Raw genomic sequence first — 25746 nt, forward strand, 5'->3', positions numbered from 1 at the left:
TTTTAAAATAGAATAAGGGAAGTTGATCTTAATTATTTGCGTAACTAAACGATTTTACTTTAAAAAATTGTACAGCTATTTTTAATTATCTACCGAGGATGTGCCTGTTGATAAATAAAATATTTTTTCAAATTTATAATCAATTGGCCCAGCAACATAAGTCGCTAGGCCTAACAAAAATTAAGTTTAGACTCATTAGAGTGCTCCTCTCCACGGAAATCTTTAGTAAAAGGCGAAAGATTTATTCGACAAATTGAAGAGAAACCAGAGTGACTTTTCGTTGTCAAACAGTCTGCCTCGTTTCAGCTCGAGCTAGAACTACTTGGGAATTATAAGTGTTCGAAGTGCAACTGCTCTGAAGTGCAACTGAACATGGTTTGCTACCTAAATGGGGTTCAGTGAGTAAGGTAATTCAAAACCGAGTCTTCAGAAGAGAGGGTTGCAATATAAATTCAAATGCAAAAGGTGTCGGCAAAATGAAGCTTACGTTGCATTAACGAGTACATTGAATCAGTTAACAGTTTAATGTTGGATATTAAAATGTAAAATTATATTTCGTCTCGCTGTAACGTAAATCTTATTTATAATAGGCATTTTTCCATAGACTATTGCAACTTTACATCATGAGGTCTATTTTACTCATCGTTGCGTTGATTTTTCTATCAACGACAGAAGCTATTAACGTGAACCGATGGCGAAGAGTTTGCGGCCCTTGGAACGCAGGCTGCTACATTAATGCCCGAGGGTGTTGTGTATTCCCTAACGGAAGGCTTTGTTCTGTAGGTAGCGGTGGCTTTTGTTGATAAAATTATGGAAAATAAATAAAGAGTGCACAAGTCATACCCAAAAGTATGCACGAGTCTTGTTCGTTTTTTTTCCATAATGAAATATAATAATTCTCAACTAGTTCTAGCTGCATTTGCAGGATGTTCCGTATGTAGGTTATCGAATTGTTATCGCTTCTCGGCCTTATGGCTAAGATCAAAGTGTAGTATCTGTTCTTATCAGCTTAACATCTGATAGTTCCTCCATTGGAGGACAACAAATGTTAAACTGATTTTTGTAATCAGACGGAGTGCTAGGGGCTTGCTCCACCTCTGTCACGGGTTGGCCCGGTATTGCAGTACCGCCGGGATTTCGGCCCACCTGAATAATAAATAACACTTATTTTAATGTGATAGTAGTAGGGTATTATTTATTTAGCTATCATATCAATTTTAGCTGGAAGTTTTGGGACTTTCTCTAGCGCAATTTCGTTTATTTGCTTTCTTTACCTCCGATTGGATACTACGTATTTGACTTTCCGTTGAAATTACTCTCAGCAGCTAGAGCTATATACGAGGTGTGTTCAAAAAGTAAGGTGACTCTTCAAATTTCGCGAATTTCAAATTTTTCGATTATCGAAACCTTTTAGAAGTTATACGAGGTGTGTTCAAAAAGTAAGGTGACTTTTCAAATTTCAAATTTTTCAAATTTTTCGATTATCTTCAGTTTTGGGAACAAGAAAAAGTCACATGGGGCCAAATCCGGTGAATATGGTGGCTGAGGCATTATTGTGGTGTTGTTTTTGGCCAAAAAATCCAAATCCTTTGATCCATATTTTTCGATAGCAAAAAATCGCCGAGCTCGCAAAATAACTTGTAACTTTACGCCTCTCACAACCAAACAAAAGAGGATGTTCCATTGAAACTTGGTACAGATGTTAGGGAAGAGTGTACCAATATAACAAAACAAAAAAATCGATAATCGAAAAATTTGAAATTCGCGAAATTTGAAGAGTCACCTTACTTTTTGAACACACCTCGTATGTAAATAAGAATGAACAAATATTTTATGATTTTTCTTGTAAGAAAATATTTTATTTAAATTCTTAAGTTTTTGAAACAAAAAAAATGTAAGCGAAATAAGAATTTTATAAATTTTATTTCTGAAGTTTCCAAGCTTAGGAAACTCTGTTTGGACTGGTTGCTTAAGCCAACGAGCAAGCTTAGCTTAGCTAACAAAGTGCTGCTGTATAAATCAATTGTGGTGCCCTCGATGATGTACTGCATCCAACTATGGGGCTTGGCTTCGGACTCTAACGTCATGAAAGTACTAAGGATTCAAATCCGGGCGTTGCGCATGATTGCAAATGCGCCTTGGTACGTTAGAAGCAAAGCCCTAGAAGATGACGTCCACATTCCCTCTATTAGGGAACAGATAAACAGGCACTCGAGTCGGTACAATGATCGTCTCACAGCTCACACAAACCACTTAGCTTCCTCGCTGGCTAATGCAACTTTCAGAAGGCGTCTAAAGCGAAGGCATCCAGCCGGTCTCTGGACAAGAGGACGCCAAATTTCTCGAGTCCTAAAGCAGTAATCTAGCATTAGCATTTAGCATTGATCTCTAGTTATATCAAAAAAAAAAATTTCTGAAGTAGTGCAATATAAAATGACTTATTACAATTATCATTTCTGTTTATCAAAAAATAAGTGAAAGGAAAATTAAATGTATATATTTGTTTTGGCTTAGAGGATAAAAATAAGGTAGAATAAAGTATAAATATATACTATATAAATAACAAGTATAATATATAAATAAATATATATATATATATATATATATATATGAAAATAAATACATCGAAACAAATTGCTGAGGTAAAATTTAGCTTAGACTCCTAAAACATAATACTACCAAGATATGATTTTTAAAAATAGTATATAACCAGTTTTCCATAAGTGCAAAAAATGCAAAGGAAATATGTTACCATTGTTGTTCGAAATCATTAGGTATAATAGGCAGAAAACAGTCCTATAGGACAAACAATTTTAAAATAGAATAAGGGAAGTTGATCTTAATTATTTGCGTAACTAAAGGATTTTACTTTAAAAAATTGTACAGCTATTTTTAATTATCTACCGAGGGCTGTGGCCTCTTGATTAACAAAATATGTTTTCAAATTTATAATATATTGGCCCAGCAACATAAGTCGCTAGGCCTATCAAAAATTCAGTTTAGACTCATTAGAGTGCTCCTCTCCACGGAAATCTTTAGTAAAAGGCGAAAGATTTATTCGACAAATTGAAGAGAAACCAGAGTGACTTACGGTGCAAGAAAGACTATCTTTAGGTTTAATACAAACCAGAACTGCTTGGGAATTATTAAATGTGTGCTTCGGGGAGGAATGCAGACCCAAGGCAGCTGTCTTGAACTCGCCAGTCTACCTGTGTGCAGCATTCTAAGGGATGCAAATGGTTATAAATCCATAGATAAGTTGATCCCTGTTAGAAGAACTATTAGGTAAACTTAAAATCTATAATCAAAAAATCTGAAATAATGTTCTTTATCTTGGATATCGTATTGTGTAATTTCATTTCGTCACGCTTTTTGGGTTAAAATGTATTTTAACTTGATAATTTTTCAGTCGGTCTCATATTCTCCACGATGATGGTTTCTTTTCTGCTGGTTATTTTGGCCTTAACTAACATAAGTGAGGCTACACCTATTCGACGTTTTTGCGCCTATACATCCCCCGATTGCTATATGGAGTCTGGTTAATCTTGGAACGCACCCAAAGACCCCAAGGGATTCAAATATCATCTAAATATCATGATTTTGTATATAATTATTGCAAAATTATAATACAATACCATCCTAGTAACTAACCCGTTTGTGATAGTAGAATCTTTTATAAGTGAGCATTTGAATCGGGGTTCCTACCTGAATGATGCAGTGTTACCCAAGGAAGACTTTGACCTTGGCTGGAAATATACCCCTAAATATGCAATAGTCTTTTGGTTAAATTTTTTTCCAATTACAATAATTCTCAACTAGTTCTGACTGTAATGTCACCATGTTCCATATTGAGGGATGAAATAGTTATCGCTTCTCGGCCTTATGGCTAAGATCAAAGTGTAGTATCTGTTCTTATCAGCTTAACATCTGATAGTTCCTCCATTGGAGGACAACAAATGTTAAACTGATTTTTGTAATCAGACGGAGTGCTAGGGGCTTGCTCCACCTCTGTCAAGGGTTGGCCCGGTATTGCAGTACCGCCGGGACTTCGGCCCAACTGAATAATAAATTTTAGCTATTTCTGCATAAAACTACTTTTACTCTGTGTGGCTGAGTTAAGTCCTTTGCTGTTCGTCGTTGGAGTCAATTCCTGTATAACATGCAAATTGAAAGGATGATTGCCTGGATAGTTTTCTGCTGACATTGCAAAAGTGTCCTTGGCCTTACTCTGGTTTTGTTTCCTTTGGGGGAGGGAAGGAGACGACAAGCTGCTTTTTAGTTTCTGTATATCGAAAATTGCTTTGCCTTTCGTCGTCGCGTTGTCAAGTGATTTGGAAAATTGAATTGATTAATTGTTTTGTCAAATGTCGGCACTTGTCCTTGGATTGGTGAACGATGGTTGGTTTAACTGAACTGATGTACCACAATCTGAAAGTTTGGAATTCGGAATACTTTATATTGTGAGCAGAGAGTGTGGTCCCTGCTGCAGGGTTAATATAATAAGTCAACGACAGTTTTTCATCTGATTAAGAGAACAACTTTAATTACATTTAACATTTTTAACAATAATACTTTTTATGTAGTATGTTTTTTAAATTTTTCACTAAAAATATAAAAAAAATTTTATTGTAAAAGAAAATATGTAATCAATATATTTTATCAATAATCATTGAATTTTTACGTTTAAAAAATAAATTCCAAATTTTTCTAAAGAATGCAACTAAACGCCCCCTATATTTCATTTAAAATTTTTGCTTTAACATCCGCCATCTATAGGGCATACACTACACTTAAACTTAATACACAAAGTAGACGTATAAATTTCCCCGTCGGAAAAGATTAGGTTTGTGTCTCAACTAGAAAATTATTTCCTTTATACCCTTAAATGTTCCTTGGTAAAGAAACTGGTGGCAGAATGGGAATAAAAAAGGAGTTTAACCCGACTGAATAATATCCCAATATCTTAAATTTAAATAAAAGACCGAAGGCTCTAGAATGTGAGCTCTAAGTGTAAACTGAATATTTAAAATTTGATTTATATCCTAGTTTTGAATTCGTTTGAAGGAAGTTAAGGGAGTAGCTTTAAAATCAAAAACAAATTCCAAACTTTTATCAAAATCCCACTTTTGTTGACTAACCAAGATATAAATGTAATTTATGAATGTAATGATAAGAAATGGTATTTAAACTCTTCTGTAAATAACTTTAAAAGCTAAAGTAAAAATGGTTATTTCCAGTTTTCTTTTTCCTAAACTTACGCACTTGAGATAAAATGCGTAATTAAAAAGCTGGCTTTTGAAAACTGTTGCAAATATTTCAGTTTGTCCTTTACCTTGTTTTATCTACGCCCATTTTCAATTTCTTTCATCGTTTCCGGCTTTTCTCTTTGGCGGGGCTTTCTATCTGCGTTTTGCATAAATTTTCACTTTGTTTTTATCAAAGTCTGTCCTTAATTCTTCTACTCGTCGTTTTTTTTTGTTAAACTTTTCTTTTGTTTTTGTCCATGTGCCTGAGATTTTTCTATTGAGATAATATTTTGTTGTCGCCGTTGCCTTGTTTTTTAATCCTTTAGCCATTGACTGCGACAACGAAGGACCCTTTCCTCTGTGGGTTTTTTCCTGTTTGTTTGTGTTGTCCTGCGTCCTGGTTGACTGCATACACGCGACACAACGCGGCGACTCGGCGGACATTTTATAGTTATTGCCCCGAAAATTCCCTAGATGGTTTCATCCATTTTCTATGCCGTTTTTGGTTTTATTTTGTTTGAATGAATGTGCCGGTCCGTGCCATGGAAATTGGGGCTCTATTGTTTTATAGTCGCAACGGGGAGTTATCAATGCATAGACCTAGACTCATGATGAACACGTTATGTTGAAATGCCGCCGGTCTTCAGACTGAGAAGGGTGGAAGGCAAACATCATTTGAAACCAAATTTCTTCGGTTTTATGGAGGGCTCTTACTCGTGTATGCGACTAATCAAGTTGGTTATAAAAAGGGAAAGAAACAAAATTTTAAATTGCTGATTGGAACTGGAACTGGGCACGGCAAAGCTCCTCAGGGAATCAAAGCAAATAATGAATGGTATATTGTTTATGGAATTTTTTGTTATCAACTGGGCTTAAGGTCTCTTTTTAAAAGTTTACCCAAATTCCGATGCTTATATGGTGCAGAATTAACTTATATTTTTGTGTATTTATAAATAAATAAATCTATAAATCTGTTTATATTAAAAGGGTATTTATTATATTTTACTTAACTAATTTATTTTATTTATTTAAATCATTTGGAAATATATTTGATAACAATAGAAAACATTTCTTACCAAGTTAACATAAAGAACTTCCTTTTCCAGTCAAATAATATCCTTAAGAAAAATATCCCTTGGTGACATTTCCCCTAACCAATTGTGACGTCACGCGTCAACCTGTTAAACCTGTGGCATTCAACGGTAAACGGATCAAAGACCTAGCACAAGGCTACACGGGAGAGAATTTCCTTTAGAGAGAGACTAGCGAGTCCTTCAACCCTCGTCCTGGACTGGTGGTGCATTGAACCGAAGCCGGCTAGCGGGCGGATATCCTCGAAGGCTAAGGTCAATTGCAGTCGACGGAGGGGAAAAAACCGGCAACACTTCCAGTGAGCGGCAAATGTCCCTTTTCTGGGAAATTTCACTGTTGCTCTGTTTTTGCGAGTCCTTCGCAGGAAGTTCTTCCTGCCAGTGCTTATTTGTCTGTGGTGGCGCGCACTTCGTTTCCACCGCTCGACCGCACGCGTTCGTTTTTCACTTCATTACTTTTGCGTTATTTTTACGTCATTTCGTGAGTTTTTTGGGTCCTGGCCAAAGGAACTCGGCATTCTTTACCAACTGTGGATTAAAATACAAGAATGTCTCCTTTTTCCCCAATACGACCAGCATAAAAAATGTGAAGAATTAACAAATATATGTGCAATCGTCAAGTGATTTGTTATGCAAACGTGGCAAGAAGTACGCGGCACAGGCAACACTTTATGCATAGTAAATTAACCCCTGCCAACGCCACGCTTTTAACCCATTCCGCCGCGGCAAATATGTGAAAAACAAAAAAAAAAAGAAGGAATCATAAATGCCAGAACACACACATTCGCCAGGATAAGCGAGTCAAAATAATCATAACCGCCGCCACAGGACATTGTCTATGAATGTCGGTTTGCCGTTTTGGCACCGCCGCGGCTTCCGTTTCCTGTTTTAATGTTTACTTTATGCCCGGCGAAAAACATGTCCTTATCTCTCTCACACTCACACTCTCGCTCTCTCTCTCTCTCTCTGTCTTTCTGTGATGTCTGCCTGTTTGTATGGTTTTTTAAGCTAATGTAGTGACATTTTAGGCGCCACGATATAATAGATAATAAAACGTAATGTCGTCTTTTTGGCTTAGGCACCCGGAAGCGGGAATGTTGCGTTTTTCGGGAAATGCCTCCTTTTTGGATTTTGGTGCGTGCCCTCGTAAGATTATTGCGCTTGTGGGCGTAATAAAAATCAGTCGCAGAAAATCTCTCGTTCGCTGAAAATGTATCAAGAAAGAACAACAACAAGCCATCGTCATGCCTTAAATTAGATTGGATGATGTGCCATAATGAGGATCTCAGAGTGCCTGTCTTTGGGTGCGTGTGTGTGGGCGGCTCTGTTGAGTCAAAGGATATGGGGTATATTAATTTGTACGATATAGGGCAGAGCTTACTGTGGAATGGATTCTGACAAGGATTTACCAAATCTTTATGGCCAGCTAAAGCTAATCTTTATGTATTGAATTCGATTAAAATTGGATGTTTAGGATGGTTGATTTATATTTGATTTGTGATTTCCTGTTAAGCCTGTGTAATTAAGCATGCTAAAAAACAATATCAAATATTCACTGTTTAGTTAGGCAGACTTATGTATTATTCATCAGTAGATTAGCTCACTGATTTAATTAGATACGGCGTGTGAGCTTTTAGGCCCAAAGGTATGCAAATTAATTATTCATTTTGCAGGACTATCTGCAGCTAAATCGGAAAGTTCATTTTAAGTATTTCTATTTTCATATCTAATTTAATGTAATTTAAAGAGCATTTTTCATACTACCTCATGGGAATTTCTTTTCTATTGATTTCAATTTGATTCAAAAACCAAAACAAATTCAAATTCAAGTACATCCCCAAACAAGACTTCCCTTATCCATCGGCATTTATTTTCCTCATGTGTGTTTGCCTTACTTATTATGCGTCAAATGCTGCCGAAAGTAGAAGTGAACACAAGTGCAAGACGTGTTTGTCTAATTTTCGGAAGCCAAAACTTCCGTGGACGTGTCGAGCAACATAAAATCTGCTTAAAGTTTATGCAAGCAATATGTTTTCTCTGCGTCTTAGCAAAACGCTTAGCGGAAACTTACTGCAGTTTGTTATTCATTTACTATGAGCTTGAAAAGAATGTGTTTTGGAAAGTGTTTAGAAGAATTTAGAAAGGCTTTTCATTGAGAAAAGAGTTGACCTAAACAATTTTAGAAAAGATAAAAACTCATAAAAAATTAATCAAAGAGTAAAATTATGGTAGCATCTTGGGCGGGACTAAGTTTGCTTTGCTTTCTAATCATACCATTTACTGAGTTCAAAAACTTAAAACTTGTAATTAAACTTTTTCAATGTAAAGTTCCTCCACTTAGTCTTTTCCTCAGATCTAAGCAAGGCACTTGGAAACATTAAAGGAAATCTTTAAATGCATTCCTCTTTCTTTCTCCTTGTGCTTTTTTAAGCTCAAACTGCATTAAGGATCTAGAAACTTGCCTTCCGTCCATATGCGGACATGTCAGTTAAATTCAATTTTCCACTCGCAGCAATTAAAGCCCCCATGGAACACTACCACCAAGCCACCCATCGCCCATCCAAACCCCCTGACATGCGTTGTGTCCCACTGTGCCTGATATGTGCTCCTCTCACTTCCGGCGTAACCGGAAGTACTCAAGCAAGCATGTAAAGGAAAAAGGGCAAACAAATCCAAAATAAACAAAAATCATGGATACAAAGCATAAAAAAAAAACAGAAAAATAGAATACAAGTAAAAGGAGGAAGGACGAAGGACGAAGGGAAAAAAGATGCTGTGTGTGAAAAAGAAATGCTTGCGAAGCGGAAATTAAGACCCACTCCAGTGAAACGTGGAACGACACGCCCCCGAAAACAAAGCTGCCAAAAGTTCGTAAACAAACACATGTCTCGTCTGTCGGCTCCCCCCAATGGCCCCCGCTTTACAGCAGGGGAAAAAAGAAACCCCACCAACTGTGTGTAAACAATCCCAAACATATCACATTTTAATCCGATGTAGTGGAAAATTGCGCCATGCGAGACAAACAGCAAGGAAAATTGTTTCCTTCGCGTCTGCGAAATCCTTACAATTGATTGTACGCAATTTTTTGTCCTTAGCGGATTAGTTAAGACACGTAATAAGTTTTGGAAATGTCTTCTCCGCTTACGTAATTAAAAAACCCAGGGGACGATGGCAATGTCGTCAGCGACGGCGACGAGTTCAAATGCGAGTTTTGTTGTTAGCCTTGTTAGCAGCTTTCGACCCATTTATGTTAATGGCTTTTCGTGCACCTGGGCAAATCCTTACAAATGTCCCTCTTGCCATCCTCAAATTGAATAGTCCTTCGTGCGTCGTCCTTCGTCCTGCTGGTGCGTCCATTTCGTCGTATGGTGCTAATTTATGAGCTTGAGGCGTGACCATATGGTTGCACATCCGTCTGCAGGGACACTTGGCTTCGCCTGTTTATTTGCTCAATTTATGAAGTTGAAATATGCTGCCGCTGTCCACCGACAATGACTTGGAAAATTGTCGAGGCGGAGCTTGGCAGTAACTTTAAATTAGTGCAAATTGTATGCGGTCTAGCTTATAAATATTCAAAGGTCTTTCGATTGTTATCGGGCAGGACAAGTGGTGGCTATTTCGCTAATGGAGAAACAACTCATCGCTGATACCTAACAAAAGATGGGTATTTTGGTTGCGGAATTAGCTTCGTTAGATTTGTTACTATAGAAGGTAAAGGTGTAAATTTATTTGGATTTTTTTGGTAACAAAAAGTTGAAGAAATGGTAAAACTGAAAAAGGGAAATGTTTAATTAGAGATAAGTTTGATATCAATACTCTCCTCTAAAAAGAATATTTAAGTTCTTACTTCAAAGAGTTACCAATATCAAACCTCTTTTTTATATCCAACAAGTAACTGATTTTCCTCCTTTCAGCAGACCTTCTATAAATATTAATATACAGTGAGTTTATTTTCCCAGCTAATTTCGATAGCAGCTGACGCTTGTTAATATGCTCTTGATAAATATTTATACTTCATGGCTGAATTAACACAGGGGCCATTAAAATTCCGCTAATGTTTACAGAACTTCCGAGGGTATAGGAAACCAGAGAAAAATCTTGTTTTCATTTCCTCCGCTAGTTTTTTTCTTCCTTCGTTTTCTTTTGCCTTTCCCCCACCATAAATTGTCTATTGCTGTCATACTTTTAGGCATTTAATAAATTTTATGACTTTTTTAGGAGGGTTGGGGGTTGGGTAGAGGGAAAATGAGTGGGGCTGGTGTTTTAGCACAGCTTTGCTTTGCTTCCTTTTTTTTTTAATAACATCCGACGTAGTTCCCGCTGGTTTTTCGCTTTTTCCTCGTTTTTCGCCGTTGTCCGCCTGGGGATAAATACACCATGCCTGTCTCCAGACTCCAGACTCTCACCATCCGGCTGCTTTTCCATCCACTTCTTCGAATTGCAAATATGGGTATTTATGCCGCCCGCCCCTTAATACCGCCGTCCCTGGTTTGGCTCCCCGAAGTATGCAACAATCTTTTATATGAGTTTATTATGTATGCTTTTGCTTGAAACACACAATTTCCTCAAGCGATTTCCGTTTTTCCCCACTCGATGGGTCTTATTAAATTGCCCCATACCTCTGTCTCTGTCCAGCCCCCTGCGCTCCTCATTATCCACCGACGACTGCCTCGTTAAGTAACGAAAATATGATGACTGCTTGCAAATTGCGCTTTAATTGAATTGCACATAGATTCTGCTTTAGTTTTTCTTTTCTTTTTATTATTTTGTGCCCTCTAGCTTGGCAGGAAGTTGAACGTTGCTTTTGTGGCACTTTGCAACGCCTCCCCCTCTTGCGGCATAACTCAAAAGTCTTTAGAAGTGTTCCAAACTGTCATACGCATTGTAGTTGGCTCTTTTTTATTTCTTTGGTTTTTTGGGTGGGCAGGGTTTGACACTCTTTTATACCCTATAAACAGGGAATAAGGGTTTGTAGTTCTTTAAAAATATTTGTTATATTTTTTAACCAAAATTCAGATATTTTCTTTAACATTTTAAGGAATTTGTACCCATAAAAAGGGTAAAGTATTAAAAATACATTTAATAGGATTTTCCTTCAGTATTTATTTTTTCATCGCCATACTTATACTTTCCTTTTTTTCTGTTTGAATAACATTTTTGGTTTGCCTGGGCTTTGGGTGCAATAAGAGCAACTGGAACAGAGAGAAAGAAAGAAAAGAAAAGCGTGCACTTTTCCAAGTGGGCTTTTGTGTGAAAAGCGAGTCGAGGAAAAGTAAGCAAAGGGCGGGCGGCTGAAAGGGGCTGGTCAACTTACTAGCAAATCAAAAGCATTTCTAACCAACTTGGCAGCGAAGTTTGCACAGCGTGTTGAGCGCAGAAAGCTCCACTAAAAAGAACCGAGATTGAGTGCAAATAAAATGATGTCATGAAGTGGGTGGCGGTTGGGCTAAAAGCCCTGGAATGCATGCTCCACTTTATTTCAGCTATCAACTCGTAAAGTTTGCGGCTTGATGGCCTCCAGCAAAACGTTGGCTCCCAGTGGGTGAAAATCTGCTACGTTTTTTGTCTTTCTTTTTTTTTTTTGTTTGATTTTGTTGGTTTTCTGCACGACTGGAAGAGACCACGGCAAAGCTGCAATTACAAGTTGAAAAACCAAGGAGGGGAGTAAGGCCCAACTGAATGCACAGATCTTGACAAGTATTTTGTCAACTTTGACTGCTGCCAGCTGGAAGCAGAAGCAGAAGCAGAAGCAGATGAAGTGCGAGTAACTTCAACCTCAAAGCAAAAGTGTTTAACTTTAAGTCCTGCCTTCTGCCTTTCTCCTCGGTGTCTTGGTGTCTTTCACTTTTTTTCTTCCCTTCTTTTTTTATGTGAGTCGTCATAGAAACTGAAAGTGTCAGGGATTAGGTGAAGCTGGAGTAGGAAACTAGCCACGTGGCTTGGAGATGAGATTAAAGGTTGCGGGAAAAGATGAAGTTGGGAAGTTTTACTTTTTGATATTTAATATGGTTTTTGGTGCATGATTTTTAGGGTTTAAGATGGATAGATAAACAACTTTCTTTGGCTTAAATAACATTACCAGAACTTGAATTTTCTGTTTCGTTTTCCTGAAATATCCTTGAATCTCGGAAAGAACTAGGAGTGCTAATAAATTTATACGCATTTGTCACCATTTCATTTGCATACTTTGCTCACGAAACCATCTCTAATCTGGATTAATCAACCTTGGAGTGCTACTGGCCTTAAATGCAATCCACTCGTTTTTCCTCTCCCTTCTTTGACACTAATTAACTTGATTCAGTATTCGAGACTGCTGCCATTGCCTACTGCCATCTGCAATTCAATTAAAAATTAACATTTTAATTGCAAATTACTTTGTGTATACTTTATGGGGCGAAAGCACAGACACCGGCAGAGAAACTCCACTTAACTGGAGTAACTTCTTTCACTTCTGCCACCTGCAGCCTGCCATTTCCAGGGAAAAGCGGAAGTGGCAGCAGGCATCACCATCGGTTGGGGGGAGTGAAAGAAGCCGAAGTAGGAGCTCATTTCAGGGGCGTTTAATTTTATCATGCGCCAACAATTATGCAACTTGTTGGTTCACTGCCTCAAATGGCCAGGCCGTTTTCAATTTGTTGCCAATAAAACTTTTTCCATTTTGGTTTTCCCTCTCAGTTGCTTCCCCATTGGCCTGGCCAAATTGTTCTTTTCTGCTGGTACGTCTGCCTAGTCATAGTTTTGTGAGTGCTCCACAAAAAAAAAAAAAGTAAAAGAAATTAAAAGTTTATTGTAGGTTTTCCGAGTGGAAACAGTGCTGGGATAATCGCATTTCTCTTGAACATTTGTTTTATTTCCCTGGATTATGTAGATATAAACCTGCTCCATATTTACAAAGCAAAATCTGTGTAAGTCTGTAAGAAATGGAGGAGATACCTGTACTCGGATGTTCAGCCATTTTCTTTTGTTCATTTCGCTTTCCACTTAATAAATTCATAGATCCATTTGCTGGCAATTTGTTATTGATATCTCTGGCATGTCTGCTGTACGCTTTTCACTGCAGGGAAACCCGAAGGTAAAACGAAACTTAATCAAATGTGAAACTTTAGTGAGCACTTGATATGCATATTCGTATCGAATTTCTATTGGAAAATTCCATTTTTATTTGGGTATTTCTATGAAAAGAAGAATACTTTTTGTTGGCAGCGGTAGCGGTTGAAACGATGAGAGAAAATGCTATATTTTTTAAAGGAATTTAAAGGAAATTCTTGTGCTTTTTTGCAGTAAAACCTATGGGCAAATTTATCTAGTTTTTCTACGACTTTATTGCATTTAAGATAAAACCCGAATCTGCAGTACTTTAACATGTATTATTGTTCACCTTTTTTTCATAACCCCTCAAGCGGTGGCTTTCCTGTTAATTGCTTTTGTAGACAAATTATAAAAACCTCGACTTTGGCATTGTTTTGGGGCCGCCCTGAAACACTTCAAAAGCAGACAAAACCACGACGTAACCATGACCATGACTTTGCCCGCAAAAAAAACTCCTTTTTTTTGCCGACTCGCTGGGTCAGTTTTAATTTAACTTTGACATGCATCAGCTCAAAAATCCAATTACAAACACAAATGTAAACAGAAAGAGAGAGAGAGGGAGAGAGAGTCCTTTTTTTGTCTGTGTGTGTGTGTGTGTTTGTGAGAGACTAGAAAACCCATTAACGCCTTTTTGCCCTCCATAAAGATGAAGATTTATGAAACCATTAATTTTGGCCCAGGCGTTTGAGAAAAAATGTATACAAATTTTTGTGAGTGAGTGAGTGAAAAGTGCTAAGACCCATGGAAGCTGCAATGAAATCGTAGAAATGTCCAGTCAGGCGGGAAAACTGCGGCCGGTTGGTGGTCCGTCGACCAAACCCGATCGCAATGCCAATGAGGAGAACCAACTGGGCGCCAAGCCCAAGGGCCAAAGAACTGACAATCATCAGAGTCAACAGAAGATGCTGCCACATCCCAACTACATGGAACTGGAGTTCCTACCCACCGAACCCACGACTTCGGGACAGACCACTGCCTATCCGGATTTACCAGTTAGCTATGCTACTTGCTTGGTTGGTCCACCGCCGTATAGAGAACCACCGCCACCAACTCCACCGCCTCTTTCGCAAATGCCTTCGAGGCTGCTCCACTCCGCCCCCAATACTCCGAGTCGTGGCAAGGTCGTTCTGAGCAAAAAGGAGCGCAAGGAACTAAGCAAACAGTTGGGAATCGATGAATCCTCCATTCTGAGCAGCAGTGCCCAATCGAGTCCCTATAAAGGGCGAGTGAGTGAACTCAAAAACTGCATAGCTCGAGGGCTTTTTGCCACCCTTCATAGAGGTTCACAGAAGTCCTTGCAACAGCAAGAGGATAGACCAGTCAGTCAGGAAATATCACCACCTCCTCCGGCACCAGAATCAGCAAATAATAATGAAGATGTCGCTGATTACTCTGAGAAGCTAAAGAATCTGCCGGTGAGACAACGAAAGGCTGCCACTTCCCATATGGAAAACTATTGTCTCTTCGATCCTGTTGATTTCATCAATGAGAAGGCCATGAGATATCCTAGTTCCCAAGCTCATGGTTTGAGGGATCCGCTTTTCAGCTCAAGACAACACTTGGTCTGCGAAGATGAAGATGAAATGGTGCCGGAAGTTATATACGACAATGAGGAACTGGAACTGGAGGAGACTATCATTATAGAGACTTCAGCTATGCCGGAAGCTGAGTCGGAGGCTGAACCGACACCTAAGACTGCAGAGATCTTGGCCAGCTTTGACCACCACAACTACTTTATCATAGAACCAGGCGATTTCTCTATGGATATTGGCATTCCAAATCCTTATACCAACGAACAGCTGGTGAATGCCAAGCTAGAGCAGCAAAATCTGGAGAAGTTATTCAACGAACTGGAGAACACAACCAGTATGTCCAATAGTCAGGAGTCCAAGGATACGGAAACCACTTCCACAGCCCTTGTGGAATCCTCTACATCCACTAATTCTGCTAGTTCAGCAGGCAGTTGCTCTCTGGCCAATCCTGCCCAGCAGTCAATGAAGAAAAAGCTGACCTTTCTTAACCTTTCACCATTTCGAAGTGGTAAAAAGTCCAGCGATAAGAATACTTCTGAGCAGCAACGAGCTATCTCCGAGTTGGTCAGCACGGATCACATGTTGCACTTGCAACAGTTGTTGCAACAACAGCGAAAGGATCAGAGATCACACACAGTTCCCACGGAGTCCAACTATGTGTTGTTCAATCCTGGTCCAGTGCCCAGCCGGCATGTCCAGTATAAGATACGGAAACCACGACCTTTGTCAACTCACAGCGATGCGGATAGTGGATTTCTATCGCCCTGCTCTCCGGATGAAATGAGGGCCAATCCGGCCATCTTGGTGCTCCAGCAATGCGATAGTGTCCAGGGATATATGGAGGTGAGTTTGATATGATTTTAATAGAAGGGATAATCATAAAGTAAAACTGAAGGGTACGAAACCTGAAAGAGGGCAGGTACCCAGAGAAGTTATCTCTCTTTCAGTCTCATCTCTGTCTGAGCTTATTGAAGAACATTTTAAGCTCAGTTTGATGTTGGCTAAAAATCTTTTTTAATACCTATTTTCCATTGAGTTGTTCTATGCAAATCTGAGTCTTAATCCCCAAGTGCAACCCAAAAAGTGCCACCGAAATGGGGATAACCTTATGTCTCATTTTGGTCTTCTTATGACCACCACAATATTTCCCGGGCATTTAAGTAAGTTTCAGCCATTGCTTGTATAATCCTCTTACCGTAATGTGAATCGCAGCATTAACCATTGAAAATACCCGCACAGCAGGTCACATCAGAGCTTATCTATATGTATATATACAGATATATATATATAATTTGGCATATCTTAAGCCCGGTAATCATTGCGGGCTGTTTCCGATGTCGCACTTGTCGCCATTTGCCGGCTCACTTATCTTAACGAGCGAGCAACTTAACAAGTCTTATTATGCATCTTGAAACACCCCAGGGGAGGTGTTAGCTTACCCCCTCGCACAACCCCATTGCCGAAAAACCACCCACCAGAGGCAATGAACAAATGTCAACCCCCATGGCCAAAACGTTGGGTATAAATTATCAAAAAAAGAGAAGTAAGAGTGCAGTTTCCAGGCAGTACATTGCAAATGATTTCCCAGAATCGAGGGCTTTTTGGTTCTGCTGGATTGCATCTGGCTTTCCTTTCCATTCTCCCTTGCTCTTGTTTTCCTCAGTTCTGGCTGCCTCTGGGGAGCAATCAATCGTCGCGTTTTCACTGCTCGCTTCATTAGTTTTTCCTACCGCCGAACATTAGTTTGATTGTGTGCCCAACTGAGGGACAGGTTGAAAGAAAGACGGGGGAAAAGCCAGTAGGAAACAACAACCACACACCAGCTGGGTGTTTGTTCAATCTTAGCGACTTTTAATGGAATTGAATTAAAATTGTTGCCATGGTGTTGAGTGGCAAGTTGGGGGGATGTACTTATACGAGGGGAGGCCACACATAAGCTATGTCCTCCACCCATCTCCAATTTTCCCAGCCACAGGCATTTTCTATCATTTGCAAATTGAAATACGCGCTGTACATTTTTGCTTTGAGGCATGAGCTACCAAAAAAAAAGCTACCAAAACGAAGCAAGAAAGAAACTCTTCAGGCGATTTTTTGCTGTCTGGAACCATCTAATGAAACGACGGGCCAGGACGACAGGACATCAAGTGAAGCACACTTTTTGGCCCACTGGAGTGGCCTGCAAAGTGTCAAGTGCATTGCTTTTCATATCCTTGTGGGCGGTGGTGGTTGGTGGTCCATGATTCTTGCTTGGATAGATGGCCGATGGCCGATGGTCGTGATGTTGAGCTGCAAATGAAGGTTTCTCTTTCTCGAAAAAGCCAGGGGATGAAGGGGAGAAGTCCTGCAGCAAATGGGATGTAAATTGATATACGCGGGGGGCGGCTGGCAGCAAACAGGATCAGCTGGCGGGTTCAAAGGTAAAATGCTGTCATGGCTGCAATGGACGTAGCTGAAAGGATCAAATTAGTTTCACGAAAGATGGTTATGAAAAGGGGAAATGACAGGAAAAGTGGGTCACTCAAGAAGGTGGTATAAGCTGGCAGGAGAAAGTGTTTACTAAAAAGGAAAAAATGATGGAAAAACTTCTTTAAAATATATTAAACATTATTTTACACTGACCCGTAAGGCTATGATAAAAAACAGAGTTCCATTAAACTTACAAATTCCTTACAAAATAATACAAAAACCTCCCCAAAAGTATCTCATTTGTTTCCGAATTTATCTGAGCAGTAAAAACCGGAAGTTATAATCAAGATCCAAACAGCTGCAGCATCAAGAGTCAAGTACTGTAATTGTCTGCACAATTTTAGCTTGGGAACTTAAACCACAGTTTTCCACTTCACATATTCCACCCCCTCAAGTCCAGCAGCTAGCCAGCCCCCCATTCAACTCGAATCAACTCCAAATGCCACTTTCCATCAAAGTCAAAGCAAACAAAAACATTTTTGGAATTTATGCAAACGGCGGCTGGCGTTTGCATAACCATAAATTACTGTCCCTTTCCCCCACGTCCGTTTGCCTTTCGAGAATGGTCAACGGATTTTTGGCCTAGGTTGATGTTTCGGCTACTGCCTTTGGTCGAAAATTTGTTGGTAGTTCCCCTCCCTATACTAGAGATTGCTTGAGCGAAAGTCTCAATTGCAAATTGCAAAACAGCACCGAGGCATGCAATTTAGCTAGCCATACAGACACCCTCTGAATTTGCCGGAGTTTTCCGAAAGAGAACTTGTCGCGAGGCGCTAAGCTGTCAACTGTCAGGCATAGTTGTGTGTCGTCCTTGCGACAGGATGCGAATGCTGCGGATTCTGCACTCATACACCCAAAAAGGGGTGGCACCCAGAAAACGTTTACCCTTCCGGAGAGCAGGGAGCGGACCGGGGTGGTTGTTATTCCGCGGGGGAGGATGCATCCATCCAGGGGATGGCCATTCGCTGGAAGTCGCGTGTCGTGCGGCTACTTTATAGATCCCCAGACCCACACACACCCACCATCACCCTCTTCCCATCTCAAAACCCCTCTGATTAGTCCAATAAGTTGTAAAAAGTGTAGCTATAGCTTCTGCTTCCTGTGATGCATTCCCTTGGTGATTATCAGATGTTTTGGGCGGCGCGAGGGTTGGGATTTCATTTCGATAACTTTTTGATTTATGACCGGGCAATAAATGTTCAATGCATTTTATAATTATGTTGCGCCCCCAGCGACAAATGAACGGAAAATGCCAATGCCATATGTGCGAAATTGTACATAATTATGAATTGGATTTTTACTTGTTTTTTGCACGAAAAATTATGTTTCATTTGTTGCAGTTCGACAATGCACTGTTCGAAATGGAAACTATTAACTATTGTTAAAAATGTTTAACAATGTTAGGCTGTTTTTATACCATTTTTAGTATGGGTATGCCTTTCCAGGTTAATTAATGATAAGATAAAAATGCTAAATAATTTTTAACTAAAACATTTCTCAAGCCATCAAGGGAAAAACCTTTAAAAAAAAAGGAAATTTAAAGTGCAGCACATTAAGCAAAACCTAAAGGCTAAAGGCTAAGAGCTGTAATAAAAAAGAACCATTTAAAATGGTTAATCATCTCAGCTTTTAATGTATGGGGCTCACGTGAAACCATTTTCCATTCGCATTTTCAGCCAACAGAAAAAAAGCTGTAAAAAAAAGAAGAACATTAACAACAAAAGCCTGCTTCATCCATGAAATAATAATAAAAAACAAGAGAAATTATTTTCTCTTTCGCATTTAACAATTAAGCGAGCATGGCTGTCCTCGATAAGGAACTTGCAACTGCAACTGTCAATATTGTAAAAGCTGCGACTCATTGCATGGCATGTTTGCCCCTTTGGGGCATTCCTGCTTTCCACTTTCCATACCAACAAAAGCGAAGCAGATTAAGCTGCAATTTATAGAGGAAATATTTTTATTTCATTCGTAATTATATTGGCGGAGGAAAATAATAATTTTAATTTTAATTTTTCTGCATTAATTCGTCGTTCGGCCAGTCGTCCTTCGAGGCATTATCCAGCTGGCGGCACCAGACTTCCTTTAATGGACGTTGGCATTATTAATGCCACAGTTTGCTGCACATGTGATGGTGAGATGGCGAGATGGCGACATGGCATCCTCTTCCTTTATTTCTTTCGTTCATTTTCCGACTCGAAATTCCTTTACTCTTAAATGCACATTTCATATTTTTCCGGCACACTTAAAGTTTTCAATTTGCCGCACTATAAGCCACCAAAAACCAGTTGGGGAAATGTCCTTTGCTGCAGGCCTCGGGTTTTCCCGTATCCATTTTATTTACATGGACGGAGGCTCCGTCGACGTCACTTAGTGGCCGCATGCGGGACATTAAAAGCAGTCAGCCAGGACGAAGACTCCTCCTACTACTACCTCTCCCTGCTCCCTGCTCACCACATTGCAAAATGCAGCCCTGACAGCTAAATGCGTTGCACTTATGCTTAAAACATGTCAGGCCGTCCAGACAGCACTCAAACAGACGTAGAAAGAAGCTCTTCGAAGAGGGACTTTCCCCCAGTCCCGCCTTCTAAATGATAGTTAGAGTAATAGACCGGCAGAATATAGAACAGAAGCCGAAGATTAGGTTCTCAGGGGAAATGGTTCTCTAAAGGACTTGGCATGTGCGGGAGATAGTTTTTAAGGAAAGTAAGTTACTTTAAGTAAGAGTGGGTCATCTTTAAGGAAAATGAAATGTGAATAACAAATATTATTTCTTTCGTCTAAAGATAATCTCAATATGCTAGCTCCTATAGCACACCTGAGCTAGAATTTAAAGTCATACTTAAAAGAAACTGCTAACGAGTTTAAAACTTGTCAAACTTTTACACTAAATATATCCCCAAACGACTCGAAATGGTGGAAAGTAAGCGGCAAGAAGAAGTTTTAAATTTAAATTTAAAATAGGATCGTCTGGAAGGCGACTTAGTTGCTTTTGGCTTGGCCAAAACAAAACATCAAGTCCTATGCATTATTTAACAATAATCGTGACAGATTTATAATGTCCCCAGTTCCTGTTTTGCTTCCTGGTTTCCTATTTCCTATTGCGAGAATGCATCAGACCAGCAATGTTGAAAAGGGAAAAGTTTTAGGTTTTATTTTTTTCCCTTTGCTTATGGGATAATCGCTGGAGCGGAGCTGGGAAAGTTTCCTGGGCCTCGTTCCTGGTTCTTTTTAGGGAGCTGTGAAAAATTATAGCCATAATTTTTGGCCACTAACTGCCAGACTGGGCAGGCTTCTACGGAGGCTTGCAGTCGGCACTTTTGCTGGCGCTTTCGACCAGTTAATGCATATTTTAAACTGCTCTTACCATGGCTATGTGCAGTGGGTAACTGAAATTGCGCATTTTTGGCTTATTGGAAAATTTATTTATTAAATTCTCCTTCAAGCTTGAGGCTGGATTTGTTAGTGTTCTTGTTTAAGCAACTAATTAAAAGTTTTTTTTTCTAGTGCTGGCTCTGGTTTACTCGTATATAGCCATAAGCTATATAGTCTAGCCTCCGAAAATATGCAATTAATTTGCGAGTCAATGCAGCCAAGTATGCCAAGCACATAAAATAATTGCATTGTTTCTGGCATTTCTTGGCAAAACAGCAAAAAGATTTCCTCGACGCAATTATTTACATTTCTTTTGGCCCAAGAAGATGCCTTCCATCTCTCTTATTTCTCCGTGGCCCAGCTGCTGTATATTTGTGCATTTGAAAGGTAGGAAAACATGGCAAATAAATCAGTGCAAAATGCTGGGAAAGGGAAAGGGAGTATCTTTCGTTTTTAAGCCAAAGGAACTTGAGAATCAGAGATAAAGTTACCTCAGCAAAATGGCTTTGCTGACACACTTTACATAAATGTAAATGGAAGTAAATAGAAAATGACTCAAAATACTCTAAGGACAGGGAGTTAGTCATTCAGTGATGAAAGCTATTACTGAGGGTTAATAAATAATATTTAATATTGATTAAAAATCTAATCCAAAGCAATTTTCCACTTAAACTTGAATGTCACTTGATGATTTAAAATTGATTGAAATCTCTCTCCTTACTTACTATTCCCACATACCCATAACTTCACTAAATATGGTTTGTATAAGTTTTGAAGGTAAACAGGCAAAAAATGGTTTACCAAGTAAAGTGCAATCCACAAAGATTCCTTTGTATCTTACCTTTTTGCCTCAACTTCACAATATCTCTCTCTCAGGTTTCTGTCCAAATGGCTTTCTTTGAATTTAACTTCTTGCTGAGAACGAAAGACTTGCTGGCTTTTTGTGCAAATACTAATAGCATTAAATATTTATCATGGTTAGCTGTCAAAAAGCAATGGCAAAAGCAAATGCCTGAGATTTGTAGCTAATTAGAAGGGACAACAACTCACAGAAATTGACAAGATGAATGGCCGCAGACGTAACCTAGTGATAAGAGTTATAACAAGCAAATAACAACGAAGTTTGCCGGAGTGCGGAGTGTGGACATGGAAATTTATGATGTGCACCCGAAAAGTAGGCAACACACACACGCACAACAAATCCTCCAACTGGGGGGCTATCAATAACGATTTTTTTCCAGGGTCTTCGCTGTTTTTGTGTTCTTTTTGGGGCTGCGACATAAATGCCATAAAACTAATGCCCAAATGTGTCCCAGTGCAGAATCATTATGGGAAATAAAATATAAAGGAAAAGGGGGAAAAGGTTAAAGGAATGTGAAATACCCTTTCAAGAGGTACTTTCATTAACATTTTGATTTTTATTGAATTTTTAAACAAATACAAATACTTGTTAAACATTTTTAAGAAATTACGAATCTTTACTTATATTATTACCTTAAATTCCATGAAAGTCATCTCCCTGTCAACCCGATATACCCTTTCCCCCGTCAAAGGTTAGCCATATAGATACATTTGGGGGGACCCTTTGTGAGAAATTAATAACCTGGTTTTACTGTATTTTCTTTTTGTTTTGCTGTTTGCTGATCCTGTGTTTTTTTTTTGCCTTGCTCCTGGTTCGGGGGTGCTGGATGTTGGCTTAGGGTTCGAGTCTGGGGGAGGATTTATTTGCCGGAAATAAATATTAGCCGCAGTCAAACACACTTAAGCCTACGCCGGCGACATCGCCGAGAGTCCTGTGTGCCATTTATAGTTTTACACAGGCTTAGAACTTGCTTTACACGCACGTACGGATCGAAGGACCTCCATGATATACGGTATTAGTAACATGTGTGTGTGTGTGTGTGTGTTTGTGTTCCCAGGCGCGCTGATTCCCATAATTGATTTTGTATTGGCCCTTGCAAACGGGGATGTTGGCCAATGTTGGACCCAAACTGCATATTGAATTTCAAAGACTTTTCCACAGTTAAAAGGAAAAAAAACTCCCTCCCATCAATCACGTCCATTGGACTAGGGGGTAAATGGTAAAAGGGTGTTGAAATAAATTTTCAGCCAAGATTACTCTCATCGACTAAATGTCAACTACAGCCAGGTTCTTGTATATGGCAATATGTGCCCCAGTCATAATCGAATTGAACTAAATTCAGTTTAGAAACTAGGAAACTCAAAGAGGAAAAGTAACCCTCGTGGTTGGTGTTGTTTCTACCTGTAATGGACCTGCCATAGACAACCCCCTTCTCAGGACATTTTTGCTAGTCTAAGCTCAAAAATGATGCGGGGGTTCGCAAGCAGATGAAGAGGGGTGACTGAAGGAAAATGTTGATACAACCTTAGAGATGAACTTATTTTAAAACATTTTTTAACATTCATTTTAAATTTAAGAACTAAAATTATAGATAATAATAAAAAACCAAATCAAGCAATCAAAAACCCAATCTAAAATAAAAAATCACCATCTCTGTCAGATCTGTCAGGGATATGACGGATTACCAATAAAGATCATATCTTTCGCATAGTATTAAACTTCAATTTATCATTAGAGATCACTCCGAAATATAACTCCTCAGTTAACCCTCGCCGAATGCAACCACCGAAAAGCCCACCGCAAAATAAAGGGGACGAAAGAACAAAGAGCAATCTCGGGGAAATGGAGTTTGAGCATCGCAGACGGGCGGAAAAACAGAAGCCTCACCTAAGGCAGTGGGAAAATGTTGCACAGGTTGCCCTTGCCAACACAGGAACAACAGGAAAGGGCGGACATATCAAGGATGTCTGTTGCAGTTACCCTGGAGTTTACATACACCAAGCAATACAACCCACCCACCTACACACCACCCACATTCCATCTGGGGCTTATGGAGTGTTGAATCATTTGTTTTTATGTGCCCAGGAACTCATCCCTTTTCGGATTCACATCTTGGAATCCTGGCGACCGTAAACTATAAGCCAGAGGGGGTTGTGTGGGTGTGGAACGAAAAGGTCACCCAAGCATCCTGCCGTCCCCTGTTAAGCCTTAAACTTGATATGGAAAGTATAACAAATATTTATGCTCTGAGCTGTGTTATTAGATTTTAATTTCTTGCACCCATGGAAATGATTGCCCACCCACCCTTGTGCCCAGATAGACTCGCATTTATTTCCGGATAAAGCGTGCGAATGTTTCTGGCTTGTATTTGCATTTGATGTGGGTGTGGATTGCTCAATTCCCTTGGCAATTGCCACACCCCTACCCCCTGGAACACGCAGCACAGCATTGTAGTGAGGTGTCATGGCCAGTAATTGAGTTTCAGTTTCCCCCGAGCTGGTTTCCCGTTCTCTGCTCTGCTCATTTCGGCATTTGCTGATGCAACTTGCAAATATTTGACTAACTGCCTTCGTTAAACAACATTTTTTTCCACTTTTGGAATTTTCGCTTCGCCAATGCAAATTTCAACCCAGCTGAACGTGATGAAAGTGTGGAAAAAGTGTGGGCCAGAGAAAGTTTTCCACCCTCGAAGGGGGCTGTTCTGTGTACAAAATGACGTTTACCAAATTACATTATTAGAAATTGATGGTTCTGTTTTTTCTTTTTTTTTTTGGCAAAAAAGGGGGAGGAATCGTCAGCACTTTCCAAGTACTTACTGGGCAAAGTGTTTCGAATGTTTTAACCAGTTTTCAGGATGGTTTGTCACACTTTCGAAAGGGGGTAAAGGAAAGGAAATGGACAGGAGTAATGAGAAGGGTCTTTTCCTAACACCTCGACGCATAGCTAGACTTCACTGCCACTGGCATTGCGAGAATTTTTAATAATATCCCCAAACCAACCGCATTTCAGCACAGTTTTAGCCCTCCATTTTTCCAGCTTCCCTTTGGCTTGGCTTAGCCACATTTCAACTGTGGAAAAACACCGCGCCACCTCATTTCAAATGTTTTGTGGTTGTGGGAGGGAGGGCCATCGCAGGGTTTTACTAGCTTACGCATGCAAATGCAAGTTTTTAGCCCTCTCGACGAGTTTCATTGAAAAATGCATTTGCTTTTGTTTTTCTAAGCTGGCTAGACCCCTTGGAATTTTTCTCACCCATTTAGCTGGTGCATTTGCATATTTTTTAAATATTTGAAAGGACCGTTGACGGCGTAAATAATGATCTGAACTGGCAATAATATAGAAGATGTACGAGTCTAGTTGGTAGGGATGAGCATCTTTGTTTGAGAGTTTATGGTAGAGCATTTATCAAGTTTGGGTTGAAAATATATCATTTTCTGATCCTAAGATGACATTAGGATTATTTTTATTACAAAATGTTAAACTTGCACTGTCTTGGAAAAGAAATTGAGACTTTCTATGACTCAAATACCTAACATATTCCTTAATTAAAGAGTATTTAACGTTTCCATCGAGATTCCCCCTTCTCAATCCGCTTAAATCACTTTTTCTAGAATATTTCAAAACTGCATAACTTAAAAATGGTAAAACATTTTTTGCTTCTTCGCCGTCCAAGGCATAAATGTCGCTGAATTTGGCATAGATTTGCATGGCAATGAGAAGTGAGAAAGTGGGGTGAGAGGGGATTGGAAATCCGGCGTACCATGGATATATAGGAGATAGGAGTGTCCATGGCCATATCGACTGGCGACATATTGCAAAAGCTGACTGTGGCATTTGGCATCCGTTCGAGTTCCGGTTTCATTTTTCGGTCCTAGCTTGATTTTTTGCACCCCGACACTGGGCAATAAAAATGGAAACGCCCGGGGTGCAGTGCCAGGAAGTTGAACTATTTCCATTGAGTTGGCGGAGTCCAGGAGAGAGCTCTGTCGGTTTGATAGGCCAATGGGAGGGGTTGTTTTTGTATCACCAGGATCGCAGGTGACAGTGCTTTTGTTGGGTTAATTGTTTGCTTTTTTCCCATTTAT

General features: G+C 39.5%; 1 protein-coding gene and 4 non-coding genes across 6 annotated transcripts in view; 3 read left to right on the forward strand and 2 right to left on the reverse strand.

Annotated features, from left to right (window-relative positions):
* The window catches only part of LOC108114815 (protein sickie), a 179024-nt gene that overhangs the window by 23063 nt on the left and 130215 nt on the right, over window positions 1-25746 (forward strand). Inside the window, exons 1-2 of one of the 2 annotated variants that reach the window (XM_017225933.2) lie at window positions 6740-6818; window positions 14073-15801. The exons of the other annotated variant lie outside the window; for it this stretch is intronic. Of the exons in view, the coding sequence (XP_017081422.2) occupies window positions 14194-15801 (1608 nt within the window). The 5' untranslated portion in view covers window positions 6740-6818; window positions 14073-14193. Of the gene's footprint in view, window positions 1-6739; window positions 6819-14072; window positions 15802-25746 lie in introns of those variants that run through there. 2 annotated transcript variants of the gene reach the window in all.
* Window positions 150-273, reverse strand: LOC121530340. The gene has a single exon (XR_005993919.1). It is a non-coding gene; the product is annotated as a U5 spliceosomal RNA (small nuclear RNA).
* On the forward strand, window positions 956-1151 carry LOC121530345. Its single transcript, XR_005993924.1, has one exon. It is a non-coding gene; the product is annotated as a U2 spliceosomal RNA (small nuclear RNA).
* LOC121530342 lies at window positions 2963-3086 on the reverse strand. Its single transcript, XR_005993921.1, has one exon. It is a non-coding gene; the product is annotated as a U5 spliceosomal RNA (small nuclear RNA).
* On the forward strand, window positions 3867-4062 carry LOC121530348. Its single transcript, XR_005993927.1, has one exon. It is a non-coding gene; the product is annotated as a U2 spliceosomal RNA (small nuclear RNA).

Source organism: Drosophila eugracilis, unplaced genomic scaffold (genome assembly GCF_018153835.1).
Source record: "Drosophila eugracilis isolate 14026-0451.02 unplaced genomic scaffold, ASM1815383v1 contig_513, whole genome shotgun sequence".
Taxonomy (NCBI): domain Eukaryota; kingdom Metazoa; phylum Arthropoda; class Insecta; order Diptera; family Drosophilidae; genus Drosophila; species Drosophila eugracilis.